The sequence below is a fragment of the Thermobia domestica genome, chromosome 7 (assembly GCF_964235325.1).
Source record: "Thermobia domestica chromosome 7, izTheDome1.hap1.1, whole genome shotgun sequence".
In the NCBI taxonomy this organism is placed as follows: domain Eukaryota; kingdom Metazoa; phylum Arthropoda; class Insecta; order Zygentoma; family Lepismatidae; genus Thermobia; species Thermobia domestica.
Window position 1 is genome coordinate 125920118 of NC_137460.1, and position 25278 is coordinate 125945395.

General features: G+C 34.8%; 1 protein-coding gene across 1 annotated transcript in view; it reads right to left on the reverse strand.

Moving 5' to 3' along the window:
* LOC145690393 (ATP-binding cassette sub-family G member 4-like) overlaps positions 1–25278 on the reverse strand; it is a 229305-nt gene that overhangs the window by 92292 nt on the left and 111735 nt on the right. The window contains exon 2 of the mRNA XM_081765232.1: positions 13438–13555. Coding sequence (XP_081621358.1) covers positions 13438–13555 — 118 coding nt within the window. The remainder of the gene's footprint in view (positions 1–13437; positions 13556–25278) is intronic.

A 25278-nucleotide genomic window follows, 5' to 3' on the forward strand; every position in this document is an offset into this window, starting at 1 on the left:
ACAGAAGTTAACGTATGTGTGGATATTGTAAAACAACAAGAAGAAATTGGACCTTTACTTCGTAAAATTAGTATATTTTACGAGCGGTATGGACGAATCAAAAATATTTTATTTCATAACCCGCAGTACGTGAAAGTTGAAAAGAAATATTTTGATACGATAGAAGTAAACTTAAAAGATGAACTCGGTATAAACTTACCATTTCGTTTTGGAACTTCGAACTTGACACTTCACTTTAAACGAAAATGATTTCTGAAAGCATCGAAGACAGTTTCTACATTACACTGGTTTCAAATGCAAGTACAGACGTTTATCCTAAAAATAGTCCAACCCATTTCATTAATAATTTGAAAAATACTGTACGTTTAACAGATACGGATTGGTGTGTCGGATTAAGTGAAATACATATTCCTTTAACGTGTCATAATGTCACCGAAGATGAAAATATCGTTTGGTACAAATTAGAAGGTCATGAAATTATGAAAAGTAAAATTACTCCTGGATATTATGCAAACATTGAACACATACTGGAAGAATTAAATAAAGTTTCAGAATTTATACGATTTAACGCTTCCAATATTATTCATGTTACTTCTGAACCAAACGTTGAATTTATAACACTTTCACCTACTTTGGCTATACAACTAGGTTTTCATGAAAAAAATGACCTCGTTATTCAAAAACAGGGATTTAAACAACCATACTTAGATATTGGATATCCTTTTCAAATTTTTGTGTATACTGATCTTATTGAATATCAGTTGGTGGGAGATACGCAAGCTCCCTTACTACGTATTGCAACTGTTGGCAATATGACTTATGGAAAAGTTCAAACGTTACGATATCAAGATATTCACTATATACCACTCTCTAAATTTTGCTTTAACAGTGTTGAAATACTACTAAAGGACCACGCAGGACGAAATTTACCATTTCGTTCCGGGACATTGACAGTGACACTTCATTTTAAACGTTCTCCTGGAAAATGAAAAAGCAACATACGTATTATCAGCGGGGACGTGGCCTTCCCTTCTTTTCAGGTCCAGTTTATCAACGGGGTCATGGGATTGGTAGTTTCTTTAAAGGTTTATTTCGTTTTGCATTGCCTTTATTAAAACAAGGTGCCAAAGCTGTAGGCCGGCAAGCGTTACAAACAGGAATACAAGTTGCAGGTGATGTACTAGAAGACCGTCCATTTAAAGAATCTGTTCGTGCTCGCGTAGAAGAAGCTGGAGAAACATTAAAAACTAAAGCTGCAAATAAACTTAGTCAGTTGTTAACCGGTAGTGGTAAGAGACGTCCACGAAAACGTAAGGCTCCTGCTATTGTACAATTCGGTCCTCCGGTCAAACGTAATCGAAAATATTCCGGTGATATATTTAGTTAATCATGGCTTTACTCAGTGGAAGTAGTCCTGAATGTTGTACAAGTGAACTTGATTTGTTTACTATTCCAATGACTCAAACTGCTATTGAGTCATCTTCCACTGTTGAATATCGTCCGGTTTCTACTTTATCGTCAGAAGGACCAATTGAATTTGTTGTACCTGGTGAAACTGGTGATTTTATTCACACTGCATACTTGTATCTCTATGTAAAATGTAAAATTACAAAAAACGATAATACAAATTTAGTTGCGGCGGATATTGTTGCACCTGTAAATAATTTTCTTCATTCGTTATTTAGTCAAGTTGATGTTTTATTAAACGATAAATTAATTAGTTCATCATCTGGTTCATATCCGTACCGTGCTTATATCGAAACATTATTAAATTATGGTAGTGATGCCGCTCGAACCCATTTAACTGGGGGATTATGGTATAAAGATACTGCAAACCAATTTAATGTATTAGGTAATGCAAATACTGGATTTACAAATCGTGCCCAGTATGTTAGAAATAGTGCATCATTCGATATGTATGGCCGTATCCATGCTGATATTGCCGGTGTGGGATGTATGCTTCCTAATAAAGTAAGCTTACGTGTAAAATTACATCGTACAAAAGATACGTTTTGTTTGATGTCTGCTGAAAATACAGCATATAAAGTCAAACTTGAAGACGTAACACTTCACGTGCGGCGTCTAGATATTGCTGCCGACTTAGCTATGCAAATCAATGCTGGCATGGAACACATTCCGGCCAGCATACCTCTTACTCGTGTTGAAACTCGTACCTATACCATTCCCGCAGAAGTAAGTTCATATAATCTCGATAATTTATTTTTGGGTAAAGTACCAAAAGGTGTTGTTATAGGTTTTGTATCAAACGCTGCATTTAATGGTCAACCACATGTAAATCCTTTTGAATTTCAACATTTTAACGTTAACAAACTGCAATTACAAGTTGGTTCAAAATCATTTCCACCGACACCCCTCACTCCTAATTTTGAAAATGGATTATATGTTCAAACATATTCCACTCTGTTTTCCGGTACCGGTATATATTATCAAGATCATTCACATACAATTTCCCGTGAAGAATTTCGACATGGATACACTTTGTACCCGTTCATTCTATCTCCAACAGGAACATTAGATGATTCTACGAGGGATGTCATACGTGATTCCCCTGTCAATTTAAAATTATCATTTTCTCAACCTCTACAAAATTCCATTACATGTATTGTGTACGCTCAATTTGACTCTCTCATTCAAATCGATAAAGACAGGAATGTATATACTGATCATACAATGTAAAATTTCGTCATTTGAGTGCCATGAGGGTTATTGTTCACTTCTCCGCGTTCAACGATAATGATGATCATATTATTATTAAGGAACTTGCAATTGTAAATCCTGATATCCCCTTTGTACAAAGCTGGATTTTTAAACCACCATATCCATTACATGAATTACGTGTGCCGCTCATACTTTCGAATAAACATCTAGTACAACATGATTATGGTATTGACTGGTACAATGGCGATGTAGATTACTCATTGTTACCTACTATATTGAAACAATATTGTGCTAATACCTGTACCTTGTATACTTATGGCAAAACACGTCAGGACTATCTGCAGCAACTATTGGAACGGACTGTTGTGAATTTAGAAGATTTACAGTGCCCAAAAGCGTCTTCCTTGGGATTTCATGTTTACTCTTGTGCTTATTTAAAACATAGATTTGGACAATTTAAGTGTTGTGTGCGTGAAGCTTTATTATATGCCGAATACTTAAAAGTCTATGGTTATGTTTTATACGTAAATCCAAATAGTGCAACGTATGTTCCATCAAAAATAAAACAAGAGGAGGAAAGTAAGGATGAAATAGACTAATAAGCATGTATAGTGATCAATTATTACAAGTGTTACTAAAGGACTGTATTACCGGTGCAAATGTGATTGGAATTTATCCCATTGATCGTTTACCTATACTTGTTCAACACCCTGTAGGACTGATTATTAATTTGGACAAGTCTGATTTACCTGGTAGCCATTGGGTAGCGATCTATATCAATAACAATAAACATGGATACTATTTTGATTCTCTGGCACAGGGTGTGCCTAAATTAATTCAACAGTTCCTACAAAGGAATTGTAAACTCTATTTTGTAAATACTGTACAAGTTCAAGATAATCATTCTATCATGTGTGGATATTTTGTATTATATTTTCTGTATTATATGATACGTGGTGTTTCATTTGACAAATGTATTGCAATGTTTAATCATAAAAAATTAAAAAATAATGATAAGCTTGTCAAAAAACATGTAGAAAACATAATGAAAAAGAAAAAAGTAGATGTTTGTAGATTTTTTAGAAATAAATAAATACCAATTTTTTAAACTTTTATATTTTTATTTCTCCATAAAATATATCTTCCTTACAATAGTTTTAAGATTACAATGAAAACATTAAACTTGCTATGCCCTTAGTAAGGGTTGTGGATCGCTCATTTTTCCACCAATAATTCAATTGTTGTGCATTTCGATATGCACATGCCGATTTTGATTCTACTTGCTTATGAAATGAACAAATTTCATTACAAACGGTACCTTGTAATTCTGCTAATGGTGGACAACCTTTTCTTTCCAGATCCACAACGGTTGCTAACGCAAAGATTTTCTTTATCCAAATGGATTTTTCCCCACCTTTACAAAGGAAAGTTGCATCTGATGCACAAAAATCATACATAATATTCCGAATATGTGATACGAGATAGCCAGTCTTACTAGACCATGACAAGCCATGCAAGTGGTTTGTAAGCCAATCGATTTGTTTTTGGCAACCTATTGGTAAATCGTTAAATTCGCATGGTACTTTTACTAAACAATGAAAATTTAAAGTATCATCACACGCAGTAAGACAAAATTCACGTATCACAAATTCATTCGGGGAAATCTTAAATCCCTGTATGTCTACAATATACATTTTATGGCAAACTGAAATTTCACACGAACGTTCCATGACAACTGGAATAAGTTGTCCAATAAATTCAGTATTTTTTAAACATTCACCAGTTTTTAACATAAAGTTTGTGATTGAAATTTCACGATGCCGTTCATGAAAAATTTCAAAGAGTTCTACTAAAGTCTTATCATTCAACAAGTGCTTTTCAAGAAAAGTTCCAGGATTATGCTGCATACCACTTATTCCATTTGAGCGTAAGTATACAGTTATCGTTTCTAACACACAATTTTCACTAATGTTTTGTCCACAATTCTCACTATCACAATACATGATTACTAATAAAAGGAAATCAAACAATTAAACAATTTACCATATGTCCACGTATTTCCCATAATCCTTTTCTAGTAAAATTTTTAATAGAATGGGTCTATATTCAAAGTCCCACACAAGATCTCGGAAACGTTCAATGAAATTCCATATCATCGCAAAAGGCTGTCCATGCTTTTTTCTGTAAATTGATAATAATTCTTCACGAACTTCAAATTTCGTTACAGCATCTATAGCTTTCCGTTCAAGAGATTCCGTATCCAACACCAAACAATCATGTGTCCATTGACTGCCGTCTCCGAACCCGCAAGCAAAACAAATACATATATCGTCTGGTTTCCAGTATATTATACAGTCTTTTATACAATCCAATGATGTACGTTCCACAGTACACTCACATGGCAAATTCAAAAATTCTTCCAACTCCCAATTCTCCACCGGGGAATTACTCACTGTTGGTGAAGGTGTAGGGGGATATTCTTCTATTTCGTTTTCAACATCTAGTAACGGGAAAACTTCTGTTTCCAGTGGCGGAGGTTGCGGGCTCACCACCGGTTGGGATAAAAATTCTGTTCCCGGTAATACATCCAAGTTGGCCGGGGTAACTTCTGTTTCCAGTGGCGGAAGTTGCGGGTTCACCACCGGTTGGGATGAAACTTCTGTTCCCGGTAATACATCCAAGTTAGACGGGGTAACTTCTCTTTCCAATGGCGGAAAATGCGGGCTCACCACCGGTTGGGATAAAACCTCTGTCCCCGGCAAATATGATGATTCTGCGAGATCACTTTCACCTCTTGTACTAAAATTCAAAGGTTTCGGTAAATCCATGCTTTAAAAGCAAGCTATAACTCCTTTTCACTAAAAACACTGGCTATTTAATATGCTTCGTCCATCACGTGATATCCCATTCCAACGATCCAAATTTCTACAATATTCTCCAGCAGCAGCTGTCGCGTTACATGTGCTGCATATTAATGAATTGCCTTGTTCTACGTGTGTGATCTGCATATTTTATTTCCGAAAAGGTCTTTTCTGTATTCTGCTTGTCCAATTAACATTTCTTTTTCACCGGAAAAAAAGGTGTATCCATTCTTCAAACTGTCATACTATAAAAAAGACCGCCCGTAAAAACAATTATTATGTACAACATCTTCACGGAATATGTAATTCAAAGCTATTCATCAATGTCAAGTTTGATTTTAACAAGCAGAAAAGTAAAGCAGCTTGCTACGTGTTATGAATACATAATTATGACCTTGCTTTACTTTTATCTAACAAGCTACTGAGGACTCATCCGACTAGTTATCGGTAGAAATGAAAAATTCTTTCTTCTATTCCATAGTTTCCAAGCTACTCCAACTATACAAACTGAAAACCAACGACAGAACATCTATATGTATGAATTATAAGTCAATCTAGGTGCCTTGTAAAAAAAAAAAAAAAAAAAAAAAAAAAAAAAGATTTATATCTTCGGTTACATCTGGCAACACAGTGTGGTTCCTAGTGTACTTCAATCGTTGGTTTGTAGTTTAAAGATATATACATGAACAAGGCTTCATTTTGGTATAACCATTATTTGTGTACTGCTTCCGGGGTTGCATTGTATATTGGACAGTCTGTGTATATATACACACAGGGCCGGATTTAGGGGGTGCAAAGATGCACGTGCACCCCCCTTCGTTGTAAATATACACTATCTAAAGTGAGAAGCTAGCAGTGAGTTTTGCAAAATTAATAGGTCCATTTTCTGAAGGTTGAAGGAAAAGAATTCATCGAGAGCAGACATTTAGCATTTCCGAAGGAATTCCTCATTCACATCACAGATGCCTAAAGCCTTTTAAAAAAACTCAAATTTAATTCAAATGTACCGGTAATTATTGGTGCCCCCCTCAGAGAATCCTGGATCCAGCCCTGTATATATATACAATTTAAATTATATATATATAATTTAAATTGTCTCTAATATTCCATCTCTCTACCAACTTTTGCTAACACCTGGTTATGTTTCTTTTCACCTACACATTTTCTTCAGATGCGTGAACTTGGCCTCATGACTTGGAGCACAAGCGATAGAAATAGTGCCATTGCTCAGTGCATGTTTGTGGACGGAACTCAATCGTTTGTGCTTTATTAGTTTCGGAAAAACAGGTAGGGGGCCAAGCAAGGGCACCGATTTCTCTGTAAATTTTTTTGGGGGGGGGGCATTTGGACGCAGAAGTTATATATATATATGAAGATTTTTAAGACAAATTGCACTCAAATTATGCCAAATACTTGCATATTCATAAATACAATAGGGGGACCCACATGAGCTTTGGGGGGCCCGGGTCCCCTCGGCCTCCCAGGATCGGCGCCCTTGGAGTCAAGTTCACGCTAACCCCTATCCGACCTCAAGCATCAGCGTCATTCGTTAGTGCATCGTTTGCGACCGAAACTCCATCGTCTGTGCTTTAATAGCTCCTGAGATATAAGCCTAAAGTTAAAAGCAGATTTGAAGACTGGATACAAATTTTTGTTATTTCTTGTTACAAAAAATGCTTATATTGCTGCCCCACGTAAGCACCCCCCCAAAAAAAACAAAAAAAAACAAAAAAACAAAAAACAAACAATAGGATTAGCACCATTTGTTAGTGCATTGCTTGTGCTTGTTTGTGCCAAAACCCACATCGTTTGCTCCTTATTAGTTCTGAAGGTGTAAACAAAAAACTATAGGAGGCCAAGTTCAGTTTGGTCATCCGTCTTCAAGTACAAACAATGAAAGCAGTATCATTCGTTAATGGTTCGTTTGTGCTAGTTTGTGTACGAAACCTAATCGTTTGTGCTTTAGTTTGGCCATTCGACTTCAACCATAATCGTTTAGGCTTAAGGAAAACACTAGTAAGGGACCAAGTTCACGCTAGACCCCCAATCTCAAGCAGAAACGATAAATACAGCGTCATTCGTTCGTGAATCATTTGTGCACAAAACACCATCGTTTGTGCTTCAATAATTCCAGAGACACAATTATTCATCAGTATTCAGTATTCATCATCTACCAACGTTCGTATCCATGGTGATCAGAACATCGAAAGCGCGAAGATTTTTTAAAAAATGAACATTTTCAATTTTACGTCCATAATTATTTCCTGTGAGCTAAAGGAGAACAGACGATTACTGCATATACTCGAATCTAAGACGTACCCCCATTTCTAAACTTCAAAAGTTGTACCAATTTATTGTATTCAATTTAAGACGAATCCTGGATATTCAATGAAGCAGCTCAGAATTTGACTACAAATTAAATCATATGGGTTTATTTGTTCAAATTAAACAGTTAAATGTCAAGATTAAAAGGAGAACAAAGGTAATATCTTACAATCTTACTTATAGTGTGAACACAGGCCAGCCTGTCTAAGCACTTTCACTATCTGAACACAAATTTTCAGTATCACTTCGTATGCGGTTTTATATGCGATTCTAAGATTGCACCCCCCCATTTTATACATGAGATTTTGGCAGAAAAAGTGCGTCTTAGATTCGAGTATATACGGTAATGGAAGTGAATGATTAGAAAAGAATTCGTGGAATGAGAATGTGGAAGGAAACGGGAGAACCCCACGGACACAAAGTAGTCTATCAAAAACTCACTTGGCCTAGTATTGAACCAGGGATCCATAGCACTAATGGTGAGCGCTCTACCACTGAGCAACCATTTATAGTTACTTATGAATGTAAGTATATAAACAAAAGGTTAACGTTTTTATTTTTGTTAGAGGTTAGTTATTTTAGAGGAGAAGAACCACAGCAGTACGCACAAAGAGGCAACAGCGTAACATGTGCTCCCCCAAACGTCAATTCGTTTCTTATTTTGATCAGAGTATAAAAAGAAACAATAATAATAATAAATTTGACGATGAAGTCTTAAAAAATAATTTCCATCCGTCGAGACAAATTAAGTGACAACAGGAAGCCACTTCAAGAGGAGTCCACCTTGACCTTTCGACATGAACGTTTTTTACGAGCAAACAAACAGTGTCTCTAAATAATCGTATGTGAACGTTGTTTGCTTGTGAAACATTATTCACAGCATGCAACTGCTGTGAATAAAAGGGAATAATAGTGTCCGTGCGTGCAATAGGAGTATTTCAAGATAGTTGTCAGTTACACACCTTTACAGTTGCTTCGAAAGTGTTATCAGTGCAGTTAATTTGAAACTTTTCCTGAGGGGTCAAGCATACTTGGACTGCTAGAAACATACAGTGCATAGTTGCTCTCTCCTCATTAAAACATGACATATGAAATGTGGGTCCCCTAAAAATTTAAAACCTTAATAAACATTTTTATTACTTCTAGGGGCCCCAGGCCCGTAGCCAGCCTGATCTACTAGGGGGACAGGGCAGAAATCAAAACTGAGGGGGCATTGACAAAGACATCAAAGAACACCATAAACTTGTACATTTATTTATTATTTACAAAATCTGTATTTATTTTTGAGTTATCGAAACCGTAAATTTTTGTTTCATTTTTGTGTGTTTAATACAAACTCTTTTCCAGGTAGTTTCACATTAATAATTAAAATTGAAGTATTTATTTTTTAAACATTAGAAGAAAATTGTATTAAGGCAATTTTAGATTATATCAATACAAAATAGAAGTATATATTTTATTCAACGTTTGCACTCAACTTTCTACCTTCCAAAATAAGGGAGACACTACAGTTTTTATTAATATTCACAACTGACGTTCTGGACTATGATATTGTTGTTTGGAAGTGCACCTAGCATCCTGGATGTTTGTAGTGGTTGCAGTTATACGGTACAGTTTGAAATTCTTGAAATGAGTAAAGGCAATGGAAGATGTCTTGGTGCATCTGACAAGAAACATAATTTTACGTAGAAATGAGTAGAATTTGCAAAGTTGAATTTAATTTGGTAAATACAATTTCAAGAATTTCACTAGTTTTGAGTCAGTTTGAAAATTCTCTTTAGTGTTAATTATAGAGGAGGCACTCCCTCCTTTAGCCCCTCCCTGGCTACGTGCCTGAGGGGCCCAGTTGGTGTTTTACTCCAAATTACAGGGTCCAAATTACATTTATGCTCCATATTTTGTTCAGATTATGACAGTAGCAATATTTTCAATCTTTAGTTCTCTTGGAAATGGTATGGTGGATCTATTCCATACTTTAAAAGTTAAATTGAGGGGCTAATATTCGACATAACTTAAAGCTTTAGAAATATATAAGTTATTAGTTTCCGGGGAGGAAGTCTAGATCCTATTTTTGCTTCATTGAAAATATTGTGTGCGTATATTGTTTTTGGGATGTGATAAACCTATTGAATCAATTAAATTGCTTCATTTATGCACTCATGTTCCCATCGTATCATATGGAGTAAGATTTTTTTTTTTTTATTTTTATTTTGAATTGGACCCCTACCTCGAAAGGCGGTCAGTTGATCGCTGTCCCACAAGTTACAAGCCCGTGTTAGTTGTTTGTGTAATAACTAATAACCAGTGAAATCTGGTATACAAAGTCCGATAGATCCTAAAGTACTTGGACACTTTTACACACAATCAGGAACTGTAACAAGAAGCTAGTTTCTACTTGAACAGCCATGCGAATTTGTAGCGTAAATGATTGCAAAGTAGGCCTATCACTGGTATTAGATTCGAAATAAATCCAACTGTACTGCAGAAGATATTCCTATACATAAGCAGACACGCTGTTCGCAACATTACAACATATTGTAGATTTCAAAAGACTTAGCACATTCACACATTATAAATGTTTTCGAAAACTGAGACTGGAAACTGAGTTTACATTAAGTTTCGTCCATACACAGTGCCGTGCCGTGGGGGAGGGGCGAGCAGGGCGAAGGCCCCGGGTGCCGAAGTAAGGGGATGTGAAATTCAGGAGGAATAAAGAAAAGACATATATAAAAAGAAGGAAAAAGTAATAGAAGTCCTCAAAATCAAGGAAAAGTAGGGTTTATTTTTGAAAATTTTCTTATGTTTCGCGCCAACCATGGTGGCGCTTCGCGGCTGATTTCTTGATCTCACTCATACTCGTATGTACAGGGAGTCCGTCGTATACTCTCTCCCCAGGCGCTGATTTTCCACGGCACAGCACTGTCCCTACAACAATCAGAGACAGAGCTAGAGGTAATGAGTGTTATGTTCTAACACAAAAAAAAAGTTATCTATTTGAAGACAGGTCGAGAACAATATTGTCTCTATTGATATATATTATATTTTTCATATTCATATCGTCTTTATTGCAGAAACTTCAGAGGACATCTAAAGCATTACAATCGTCAGATCTTAAAGTTACAGATTAAAATGCATATACAATATTTACAAAAGGAAAAAATTGGATACATAATATTTACAAATATGGATACAGAAAAGAAAGAAAGAAAAAATATATAAAGATATAACTGTAATACATATCAATTGTGATTCCAATACAAAGAATAACGATCACAACACAATACAATAGATAACTACTCGTACTATACATGTCTATTTATTTCTCTCATAGTTCTTCAATTTTTCACTTTAATTGCTTTGTAATTTCGTAAAACTCTTCTATATCATATATTGGATTATCTAATAAGAGTGATTTGAGTTTACTTTTAAAAGTACCCACTTCGGTATCTCTCAGTGCTTTTGGGAGAGAGTTGAATAATTTTGCGGACGTGCCAATAAAACTCTTTTGTGTTTTGGTATAATTGTAATACACTGCCATTATATTATCTTTGTATCTTGTGTTATATGAATGATACCTGGAATGTTCAGGGAAGTTATCTCTATTCTCTTTTACATACATTAAACATTGAAAAACAAAAATAGCAGGAAGAGTCATTATTTTGAGTAGCTTGAAACTAGGTTTGCAGTGACTACGAGAAGGAAGACTACATAACAATCTGACAGCTTTCTTTTGCAGCTTTAAAAGCTTATAAATGTTACTAGATCCACCCCAAAGAATAGTACCATATGATAGAAAGCTGTGGATTTGGGCAAAGTAAACAATTCTTAAGATTTTCAAACTAACGCAACTTCTTAATTTTCTCAACATGTATATACCCCTTGTTACACTAGCTGCCGTGATTTCAATGTGATTATACCAGTTTAATTTTGAATCAAGTTCAAATCCCAAAAATTTAACTGTAGAATATTTTTCTGTGTAATCTAGATTGTTATATGTAACATTAAGATCTTGTATTTTACTCAGGTTTAAACACAAAAGGTTTGCAGTACACCAATCCTCAACTACGGTTGTTATATTTTGGGTTAATTGTTCTCTTTCGATAGTTGATTTAGAACTTACACAGACTCCAAAGTCATCAGCGAAAAGATAGCCTTTAGCGGGAATAGTAGCTACTTTGGGAAGGTCATTGATATAAATAAGGAATAAAATGGGACCCAGAACAGATCCCTGTGGTACCCCAGAACCCACTTGTAAGTATTTGGAGTTCGAATTATGGAATTCTACTTTTTGATATCTGTCTGATAAATATGATTTTATAAGGTTTAACGCATCATGTTGAAAACCGTAGTATTTTAATTTACTTAAAATAATCTTATGAGATACCGTGTCGAACGCTTTTGACAAGTCATAAAATCTAACTTTAGTAAAGTATTTACTTTCTAAACTGTCTAAAAGATCTTTAACTAAAGAAGTTGTTGCTTTAATTGTACCTAATCCTTCTCTATACCCAAATTGGGAGCTACTAAACAATGAATTACTCTCAAAATATTTAACTATTTGATCATTGAGTAATATTTCAACAAGCTTGGCTACTACAGGGATTATAGATATAGGTCTATAGTTGTCACATTCTGAATTATTGCCCTTTTTGTGTACTGGAATTACTTTAACATATTTTAACATATCAGGAAATATCGACTCTAATATGCAACTGTTGACAATGTGTGTTAAAGGTTCAATAAAATGTATGTCACTTTTAAGTATAATAGAATTAAGACCATATACATCACAGGTACTACTATTTTTCATTTTCAAAATTGCTTTTTCAACGTCCTTAACAGTTACTAATTTGAAGCTAAAAGTACAAGATGGTTGAGGAATAGAATTCAGATAATTATAAAAATTTCTACTAGGAGTTTTTGCCTTAATCTTCTTTACTATTTCATTTATTTTATTAATGAAAAAATCATTCAAATCTGTAGCGGTAATTGAAGTAGGTTCATTTTCATTTTTCCTAGTTAAATTGCATTCCCTTCTTACAATATTCCACATGGCCTTACTTTTGTTTCCAGCATTATTTATTAGTGAGTCATTATTTTTTATCCTGGTCTCTTTCAATAACTTCCTAAATTGCTTTTTATATTTTATATGAAGTTCTTTAAATGACTTATCGCCAGTGCTTATGTAGAAATCATAATACATGTTACATAGATCTTTAACTCGATCTAGTTCTATGCTTTTAACTTTGTTAGCTTTAGGCATCGTCGATTTGTCTTTTAATGGCTTTAAGGGAAATGCAGTCTCAGCTGCGTAAGTCAATGAATTTAACAAAAACGTAATTTTAAAATCAATTGAAGGTTCTAAATACATATTGGTCCAATTAACGTTACTTAAAAGATGTCTGAAAGTAACTTTACTATCATCAGTGATGTTGCGTACCAGTTAAACTGATTAACATTACTTAAACTGAATAGGAACATATATCCTACATTTATTAAGAAGAATGAATATATATACACCATATTAAAGTGTAGAGCTATTAGTGAAAAGAGAAACCATAAATATACTTACGTATAACCAGCTAAAATATTCATAAGAGTGCTCTTTCCGGCTCCTGATGGTCCCATGATAGCTGTTAACTCCCCAGATAAAAATTTTCCACTCACACATCTTAAGATTTCTTTGGTTTCTGCAAAATAATAGTAGATACAATTATTCTTTATGTATGATCTTGTTTCTTCGTTTAGTTTTATTAGAAAAATAAATAAATGTGTTATTTATGGTCATAGCATTTATTGTATTTTATCTAGTGACTGAGATGGTCGTACACTAAATAAACTCTGGTCAAGATAGTAAAGAGTATCACACAAAACTAAAGTGTAAATTAACATTTTTGTAGTAAGAATTAACTTTTTGCATTAAGAAACAACTTTTTGCAATAAAAATTCACTTTTTCCAGTAAGAATTAACTTTTTGGAGTAAAAATTAACTCTTTCTAGTAAGAAATAGCTTTTAGGAGTAAAAATTAACTTTTTCCAGTAAAAATTAACTTTTTACAGTAAGAATTAACTTTTTGGAGTAAAAATTGACTTTTTCCAGTAAGAATTAACTTTTTGGAGTAAAAATTAACTTTTTCCAGTAAGAATTAACTTTTCCAGTAAAAATTAACTTTTCTCAGTAAGAATTAACTATCTAAAGTAATAACATTTTGGAGTAAATATTAACTTTTTGCAGTAATATTAACTTAAAGTAACCAATTATTTTATAGTATACTGCTATACAGGTTGCATAGAAGATAGGGAATGTCATAGATTTTAAACGATACAGTACGTTGAAGTCACCATTATCCATGAAATGTTAACGGATTGTCTCCATTAACGAATTCGGACGAGAAAATTGCTCCAGCTATCTATTTCAAATTAAAGAAAAAACTTTTTTAAAAAATGCTTTCGTTCAAGAATTATTATATCGATTAACGGATGGATGGATATATAATAGTACAGTGTTGCACTACATTTAGCAAGAATTTGATTTGTTGTAGTTAGTAGGAATGATCGTGCGTGATATGAGAACTTCGTTTGTGGAAATAAATATGATTAATGCAGGGATGCTTGCAGGATTTTTTCCAAGGGTGAGGGGTGGGAGGCAAAAGATCGATATACACTCAGAGTTGCGAACACACACACACACATATATATATATATATTTCATAGCACATCATATATCATAGCACATCACGAATATATATATATATATTTCGTGTGAACATAGCACATCATATAACAGAACAATTATTTTCGCACATATCCTTATTAACTACACTAAATGAACTATTTATTGTGGGACTACGGTGAATAAGTCGTAGAGCGCTTACGTCTGGTGCGTTGGGTCCTTCATTCGATCCCTGGACAAGTAAGTTTCTGGTGGACAACATAGTGCACATGGGTTCTCTCGGGGTACTCTCGTTCCACCAATTCTTCCATCATCATTGACTTCCTTTAAACATCGTCTTCCTTAACCTAACAAGCATATACGTGGGACGTTAAACTCAAAGATTTTATTTCATATCATTTAATTTTTTGAACTATATAGTACTATGGCATTTAATATAAATATATTGAATTAAGTTTAGTTTGAGTTTAACGTCCCTTTCAGCAGCGAGGCTATATGAGACGTGGACCTACTGATTAACGTGGAATCCGAACCACATGAACTTCCGCCGGGTATACATATATTGAGTGCTATACTTTTTGAGAGTTCTATACTTTTCTATTAGTATGTTTTGACACGTATTTTCGAGAACTGAACGCCCTTGGAAAACCTAGAGGAAAAATTGCCTCCCGCTGTGAGGGGTTCACAGATTGATGTTCGATGTTACTACGCTGGTTAATTGATTATTGAAAGTAATGTATGCTTCTTTGTTCGGACTGTTTTGTGTATGTATAAGTGAACCGGTTATATAGTACAGTCTGTTAGTAAACTCCGTACGCTATATATATATATATATATATATATATATATATATATATTATATATATATATATATATATATATATATATATATATATTACATAAACAGTACATAAATAAATAAGCAATTTATTGTAACAGATCGCAGCGAATGATTATACTCTTTACCGCCATATTTTTTTCTTTTCTCAATTTTCTTGAAACCTATGCATCAGAAATAACTTTCAATCATCACATTTTGATCAGCTCGATCTGATCTATCCTTGATTTGATTTTAGTCTCCTTTTCAGCAGCAAGGCTATACGAGGCGTGGACTCACGGGCGTCTCTGGCGAGGGGACGCGTCTCCCCAATATTTTGAAGTACAAAATATTAAAATTCTATTGTAATTTAATTTATTTAACTAACGACTGAATAACATATAAATAATATTAATTATATTTATTTGAAATTTAACATTCAAGCTGTGAAACGATTATAACTGAGTTCTTGGGGTCCGTGAAGGTATGCAGAAATGTAACCGAATGTAACAATAGAATCGAATGTAATAAACAGGTTGGGCCAGGTACTACCATTATGATTACTTTCTTCGATGTCTTCACTCCTCCAAATTTTACCTTCCAGAGACGCCAGTGCGTGGACCTATAGCTTAACGTGGGACCCAAACCACATGAGCTCCTGTCGGATATCGAATCCGGGTCTCCTATACCAAAGGCGCACATGCTAATCACTTAGCCACAAGGGAACTCACGTAATCAATCGACTGATACGGGTCTCATATTTGGACAATATTCAGTTAAATTAACATTAAAGTTTCATTCTAGGATGCGTGGACATTGAACAGGATAAATTTTTACCTTCAATAATAATAATAATAATAATAATAATAATAATAATAATAATAATAATAATAATAATAATAATAATAATAATAATAATAGGTTTTTGTCGATTTTCTGTAAAAAACACCGTCGGATATACAATATATATTGTATATTGTAAATATATATATATATATATATATATATATATATATATATATATATATATATATATATATATATATATATATATATATATATACACAAATATAGATTACAGTATAAGTGAAAGCAAATTTTTGAGGGAAAAATTATGTTTATTGCTAGCAAAATGGTATTTGATCTCAAATTTTAATATTATACTTAAGAGGAATTTAATTAGGAGCAGGCCGTAGCTTGTGTGGGCAGGAGGGGCAACTGCTCCCCCTCCCCCCCCAGCGAAGCTCCCTGCCATTCGAGGGGGCCCACTTTAAGACACAATTTTTCTTACTTCATATACGATACGAACGTGAAATTATTTATGAAGCATCAAACAGGTTCACTACATTATATAAACAGAACAGCACACAAAAGGTAAATAAAACAAAAATGAGTCCTGGGCGCTGGGGGTATTAGGGACCCTAGAAATAATATTTATTCGCATGGCTTTGAGATTTGTCAATATTGTCGCCTTAATTAATTTGTCATGTATGGAACGGACTCAGGGGCGTGCGGGAGGGCTCACAGGCTACAGGGGCCCAAAAAGATTAAGAGAAAGATGGAAAGAAGGGCTATTTTCGAATTTTGCGGGAGAGCCCAAAATAACTTTTTGTAGGGGGGGGGACAAGTATTAATGTTTGTCCCTCCAGAAAAAAAGTCTATGTTACGACGCTGATTAGGACTGTCATGTTTAAAAAATAACACATTCTAAATTATACTTTGAATTTACAAAATTGAATGATGATACAGGCCCGCTTTACAGAGGCTAAACAAACGATCCGTGTGTAAATGTCGTCGTCTCTGCAAATTAGGCCAAATAACGGCTCAGAAAATAGTATTTTCCACCAAAATTCCCCTATCTTTTCCCTCACATATAAAGTTTGCTTCTAGATGTGCAAATAGGCTATGAAAGTAATATCATAATATTCTTATTTACTTTTTTTTTGTTTGTAAAGTAAGCTAATAACGAGATAAGACAATTACCTTGCAATTGAGGTTGCATATATGAATACTTTTATCTAACATTGCATTTACGTTAAAGCATAGTATAAATATTCGTACGAGTATCTTGTCTCTTTCCTTTTATTGTCAAAGAAAGAAACACGTAACAGATTAATTGACAATTGTGTGGTCCTTGGGCAATGTAAACTAGAATTTCCAGTTAATGTGTTCTTAGAGGGGTCACTAAGTCCACGCTTCACTGAGTAACAAAGCATTGCTTATTGCTATTCAAATGCTGTTTCAATGTTTTTTACTTTTAGCCTCTATTAAGAGCAAGCGATTCTCGTATGCGAAACCTTACTGAAATACATCTCGCTAATGACCTCTGTAACTGCAAGTTCAAAAAAAGTATTGTATGATTTGATTGGGCCAATTTCCGGTTTTCCATCCAATGCGAATAACAATGCGTTTAGTTTGTTTAACTAACGTAAGATGTTTCTTACTTCTATAGATCAGTGGCTCCTAAACTGGAGTCCCAGGCACAGTCTACTGAACGACAACAGCCGTGTAACCTAAAGTTAGAAGGGATGATTTGTACTTACAATGTTTCCCCATCTAAAAATAGATCGTGAGACTACAGTAATCAAAGTCATCTCTATGGGGCGAGATCAAGGCAAAGTCGAAGAGTTAGAAAATATGCAGCAGGCAAGGAATCAAGCTATATATCTATATGCAGAATGGGCCATTCATAAGGGCATTGCATAAATGAAACGCTCTTATAATTTTTAATTAATTGATAAAGAAGAAAAAGAAATACTGAAATTTTGTAAGATTCAAATAACGACAGGGGTATATTGTTTAACCTCCTCCCCAATACCACCTGATTAATAATATAGCCAATCCAATAAAACGTTTTATTTTCTCAAATAGCATTATGGATTATTACACGGCTTTACTCAAATAGAAACATGGATTATTGTATAGAAGATCTGTCCCAAAAATAACGTGCCCATTTTTATTTCAAGAAATTTATTGAACCGATTCGTACAATTACTCAATATTGTTCGAAATACATCCCTCCTGCTTCAACACACTTGTTCCAACGCGATTTCCATTCTTTATATGCGTCCTGGAAGTCCGTCACAGAGATGTCCTTTAGTAACCTCATCGTAGTCGCCTTGATGTTCTCCAGGGTCCTCAAATGCTGTCCTTTGAGGGATTTTGTAATCTTAGGGGACAAAATCAAGTCGGAGGGGGAAAGACAAATCAAGACTGTAAGGCGGCTGGGGGAGCGTTGAGATGCCGACCTTGGTCAGGTATTCAGTCGTCATAAATGCGGTATGGCTGGGAGTATTGTCATGGTGCAGTTTACAGGAATTCTTGATCTCGCGCCTGACGCGGTTGACCCCTTGTTTTAGCCTTTTCAGTACTTCGTCGTAGAATTTGGTGTTGACTGGTTGGTCAGGTGGAACAAATTCAAAATGGACCATTCCCTTGTAATCGAAAAAACAATGAGCATTACTTTAACCTTTGATTTGCTCATACTTGCCTTTTTTTGGGCGTGGAGATGACGTCGTGTGCCACTCTGCGCTCTGCCTTTTTGTTTCTGGGTCGTATTCGAAGATCCAAGATTTGCCACCACTTACCACATGTCCATAAAAGTCGGATCGTCCTCACAACACCGAAACAATTCTTAACACACTTCCACTCGATTGTTCTTTTAGCAATCGGTGACACTCTCGGGACAAGTTCAACGCATAGCTTTGCATTTGTAAGTTTTCCGTCACAATCTTGTGCACAATGGTCTTCGGAATGTCATGCATTTCTGATATTAGGCGAACACTCATTGTTCGATCAGAGTCCAAGAATTCGCGCACTTTTTCAACCGAACTGTCATCTCGCGACGTTGAGGGGTGACCTGATCGTTGTTCGTCGGCGATTTCCTCACGACCCTCCTTCAACATTTTATGCCATCTTTTGTACTGTGAATATGACATGCAGTCCACACCAAAAGCCTTCTGAAGCAACTCAAAAGTCGCCGACGGAGTTTTCTCAAGTTTGAAACAAAACTTTATCGCGTATCGCTGCTCGAGAGTTTCTTTCCATCTTGATTTCGATCGAGCACTCACACAAGGGTTCACTGAAATAGGCACTGGAGCATTCCAGGAGCTCGGAGCCGACTCGCGCTGGTCGCGCTGTGTTCCCAAGACTCTCGCGGCAGAAGAAAATGGGGCGCGTTAATTTCGGAACAAACCTTGTACTTCTAATCTATATGCTAAACGAAAACTTTCAGTAGCAGTAATTACGCAAGTGAGACGAGTGGTGCAATGCACAATTAATACATTGACTGACATACCGGTACTAGAAAGTAACCTTTCCTAAGGACCAAGGTATTTTATAACGAAAATAGATTAGGAATTTCGAGAACAAAACGGCTTTTATATTTCAATGAAAGTTATATTCTTATTCTGATTCTGATTCTTATTCTGATTCTGATTCTTATTCTTAATCTGATCGAGATTTTAATAATAATAAAAAAAAGCAGCACGTAAAATTCCTAGCTCTAATGATAACTACGAGCTCGTAACTACAATTTCGTCCACATAGACTACTCTGGTCCACAATTAGAGAATAACGTTCGCTAGTAATTATAGGATCACTGGATGTTGAATGATTCAGTTTCTGCGCATTTTTTGAGAAACACTATTTTAATAATAGGCCTCTACCACCATCATTAAAAAAAGAAAATTATCGGGTGAATTTGAAGTATTTTAGTTGTTATTGAGTTGTTTACTTTACAGATTATTCTTTTACCCTCAGATAGCATCAGTTCCCATCATATGTAGCTTGCAAAGTTGTTTTTCTTTGTATTTACTAAAATTTGGATCACGTAAACCTTTTCCATAGCTTTGGCATTGAACTCTGTGAATGTTTTTATGTTTCATATGTTCCAGTGTAAAGATGTGTTTCAGTGTAAAGATGTGCTTTCTGCCGAAGCAATTATCTTTTAATCTTTTCTTTTCTTTTTCTTTTTTTTTCATAGCTTTTCCTTGACCCAGTCCTTGATAGTCACCGGAACTAGAAATATATGTTTCTTTTCTTCCTTAGGATCAGTGTACTTTCATCATTAATTTTATGCGAAACAAGCAGGCATTCTCATCAGTCTCTGGAGGAACCTTGAATCGACGTTCAACCTCCAGTCAAGGTAATTGGGCACATGACATGTATTGTCAAAAAACAAACCTGTTTCAGTCTTTGTCTACGCATACCTATCTCACGCATTGCCATATTCATGTTGTGTACACAAAACACGAAGTGTATCAATTAAAAATGTATGTTCTATGATACATTTTGCACTGTACAACAAGTAGGCCTATTATTTGTGATTGTAGATTAAAACATTGATCTGGATAAAACAAAGAATAGGCCTATATAGAAAACACAAAAGAAGAATACGAAATATCGCGTTAAGTCTAGTATTCCGGTAATCGTAAACAAACCAACCAATTAAATGAATTGCATTTGCTTCATGAAAATATGTAATTAACGCACTCTAGTTTACAGGGTCCTTGTAAATTTCCGTTTTCGCTACCTTGAAAGTTAACTGGTATCAATTCCGAGTTTCGAGAAACCTGATAAAACTTCAGATTCGGCACTTCTCGATTCTGAAGAAAGTTAATCACTACCTTTCGTTAATTTTATATAGTGTTATGAAGTCAAATGCAGATGAAAATTAATTGCAGACAAATTCTGAAGTCTTTAAAAAGTAAAATTTCAAATATGATGAGATGTTGGATTGCAATAACGCAAACAAAACGTTCCCATTTCAATTTCGAGGTCCTGGTTTTTATGAAGTTTTTATCCCGACGTTTGAGTGTTCTTTGAATTTCTTCAGTGATATTATATATATTTACCACCATTACAAACTATAATTAAAGTAGGATACAATTTGTAGAACATGGTTACTTTAATAGATGTTTTTTATGTATAGAAGTAAAGACAGAAGTTGTAATCTTTCTACTAACCTTGGTTCTAATATTCGAACATTTTGAGCATGCTGCTTTTTGATATGTGTACTTTCCATCTGCTTCTACATTTACGAATTACCATGAAATTAGATTAAATGCTTATTCTTTGCATGAGAATAGATTTCTAGAAAAGATTGCAAACGTATTTTTGAACACCCTTTTTCCCATTTAGGATACACTTTTGAATAGAGATAAAATGACAGATTCCATTTTAACTCAGGTGCTAATTATGTTCACAAATTCATTTTAAATGGTTCAGCTGGTTTCTCGATTTCACCATTTTAAGAATACAAAAATGGGAAATTAAAGTATTATAGGAACTTCCACCTTTTGAAGTGAATTTTCGAAAACCCTAGGCCACGTGTGAACTTATTTGTAAGGAGGAGTTAAATATCTTTATTTCTTTGGTATTCTTGAGTCCCTTCTTCCCCTTTTGAATACGCATTTTAATCAAAATTATATTATAAAAGGCTTGGGTCGATCCAAGGGCTAATTAGTTTCAAAAAGCATTTTAAACGGCTCAACGGTATGGATTTGTATAGGAGATACACATACAAAGAAATTGATATTCATTCTACTTTAAATATAAGAAGAAATCTTTTAAAATCTGTCTGCCCTTTACAAATTGTATTTTTCAGTTTCTATTTCATCAACATTCCAAATTTGTTTTAAAGTTAAGATTGAACCCGAATTTCGAGATGAAATATTGAAACGTGAATTTTGAGGACTGTAGACAGGTTCGGATTTTATTGAAGACTTAGCTGCAAGCATCTGTCGTTGTCGAGTCTTCATTCAGAACCTGCATTTAAAAGGAAGAAAGAAGAAGAATGTCCTTAGAGAAATGCCCCTACAACCATTACATTTCTCGGATATTTATCCTTTTCTCTTATGTGAGCCGACGTCAATATAAATAACTGAAAGCAACATTTATCCTGTTCCGCTATGTAAGCCCGCATATCCAAATTGTCATGTGTAGAGCAACCCAAAAGCATAAAAAGCATAATAGCAATTTACACATATGGTTGGTAGCTTCAACATGGTTGTGGTTGTCTAAGGGTCCAGAAGAAACTAATTTTAAAAGCATAATTTTGTAGTAAGCGTTAATGAACCACAAAATTACTCCCTCAAAATATGTTAAATCGCCTTTATGTGTAATGTGTTTACATTATGCAGAGTCTAAGAAATCACTTTAAACAAAAGAAAAAAAATACTCCAGGGCGGGTGAAGGGCCCGAACCGCCAAATTTTCGATCACTAACCGCATGCTCTTCCGACTTTTTTTTTTTTTTTTTTTTTAAGTTAACTGACTCACCGAACGTGCCTCAGAAACTTGAACTACTTATTACTAATTTTACTTGCTTTACTCACTTTACCTTGCTTTTCCAATGATCTAGAACGACAGGGACACGAACACAGAAACATCGAGGACAGTTAAAATCACAAAGGCTCTCCTACCGGGAATCGAACCCGGGATCCCGTACACCAAAGGCACACGTGCTAGCCACTAGACCAGCGGGGAGGGCAACTTAGCCATGGAGGCGCTGAAGAAAACGTCGCTCTTAGAAGGATAAATTGTTGAGGTCTTTTGAATATAGCTAATCAGAGTGCTCCTTCAAGCCCCGTATATTCGACGATAACCGTTTGGGATAAGATAAAATCTGCTCGCCATGTAATTTTATAACAAAATGACGACTGTCTATTTACTTTATTTTATAGTTCTTCCATATTCACTTTCAAATGATCGACGATAGTTGTCTTCTAATAAAGTTGATGCGTTTGTTGCTTCTACTACACAATCGCTTAGAAAAAGAAGCAATAAATGCATTAAATGTGGGAGATGAAATTTTGCGTATATCTGGATTTAAGTATTTATTTCTACTCTGTTTGTCTGTAGCTTCAATTCATAAGCCTTTATAATTAGATGACCAACATATTTGGCAATCCTGCAGAAAACAACACCGAGTATTCTACACTTCTGTTAATTTAACACACAGGTTGTGTGTCATTTCAACTACCGGCATTTGATACACAACTCCAAATGAAGAATGAATTGTTCTAACCACTTGTTTGTATTATATTTTAACACAATTGTGTTAACACATAGGCATATCGTTGAAATAACACAACAATTTTTTACAGTGAAGTTGCATAGCTCGAAAGGGATTACTTTATAGTAATTTAATTTAGTTATTTTTCTATGTGCTGTTATATTATTATTATTATTATTATTATTATTATTATTATTATTATTATTATTATTATTATTATTATTATTATTATTATTATTATTATTATTATTATTATTTACCTATAGGTAAGAATTACTAATAGTTACATTTAACGTGAATTAATACTGTTATTATTCCGATAAACTAAACAAAATTTAACTCTGCGCATTTTTCGCAACAATCGGAGAGCATGTTAGTAACGGTTAAGCTTCAAGTTGAAGGCACAGCGTAGCCAAATATCTTTACATATACTATATTTTGAGCGGCGCAAATCTGTCTTCAATATCGGGGAGGATGGGTAAGACCGTTCCCATATATTTTTTTAAAGACAGGTTCAAAATATTTATGAAGTTGCAAAACAATACTGTGGAGGATCAGGGGAGCAGAGTTGTCTTCAACATTGGGAGGCGGGCAGATTTGAGGCTTATTCTGAGAGGGACATCATTTTCACCTCACTTTTCTTTGTGACATTCGGACACAAATCATTACATTCCTCCCCAGAAAACACATTTCAAATCAGATTATTGGGGACAGTCCCCCCAGTTCCAAGATTGGAAGGGACATGTCCCCCTCATCCCCCGGTGATTTGCACCAGTGCAGATTTTACAGATTAAATCCGTGTTGAATTTTCTGGCGTTAAGATAAGCTAAATTACATATATCCCTGAAAATAAACCCTAATTTATTTTTTGGGGTCGAAATATTAATATGAAAACCCGATCTTATTTTCGAGGAAATGCGACACAGATTATACTTAAATATCCTTTCTTTGTGAAAATTGAATTCTGTAAGTCTTTAAGGAGTTTGGTTTACCCTGTATGTCCGTGTATCCGTCCGTCCGGGAGACAAAAAGAAATCTTAAGAACTGCTTGATGGATCACCATCTATTTTGGCTATTTTAGGATGTAGGCGGCCAAAAATCAGAAATACAGCTCGCTGATAGAGCTGATATTCGAATCAGAAGTTGTAGAAATGACCATTTCCGGCTTTCACGTTGATTACTATAGTATAAAAATCGAAAATAAATAGCTGGAATCAATTAAACGTTCCAAGTATACGATTTGTCAATATCCTTAACGCTCTACTGAAACTGGATGAGAGGGAAATGCACTACAACTTCCGGTTTCAGCGTTAATCTACATAGAGCAAGAACAATAAGAGATATGGAGAAGCTGTCTTTTGGAATGGGGAGACCACAGGTTAGAGCGTTGGATTCACGTCCGTGTAGTCCCGGGGTTCAATTCCCGACCGATGCTTCCCAATTGTCAGCATTCACTCAGCGTCGTCAAGCAAACTGAGGAGTCACGTGAATAAGATCTAGAAAGCTCGTGATATGACAACGCCTGTTATAGAGAGGGTTCTTCGCTAGGCCGGACATAGTTTTCAGCCCGTTGCTAATAGACTGAAATAGTAATGTCATTTCCTTCTCGTTACCATGGTGATCGCCATTTTTTTTTTCTAAACAAATGCATGAATCCAAAGGAATACTGTTAAGTCTACTGTTAATAATGACAGACAGTTAATTACACAACTGAAAAATATTTTGAAAACAAAGTAAAGTTAGTAAGAAAAGGAACAGATTAAGAATATGGGGCCACTATTTAGAAAATTTACGAGTGAAATCCAGTAATTCATGAAGTAACATCTAAGGAGCCTTTTTCTACAAGGACCACATCTCTACGTAAAGTGATAAGATAGAAATTCCATAAGAAATGGCAGCGCCATTAC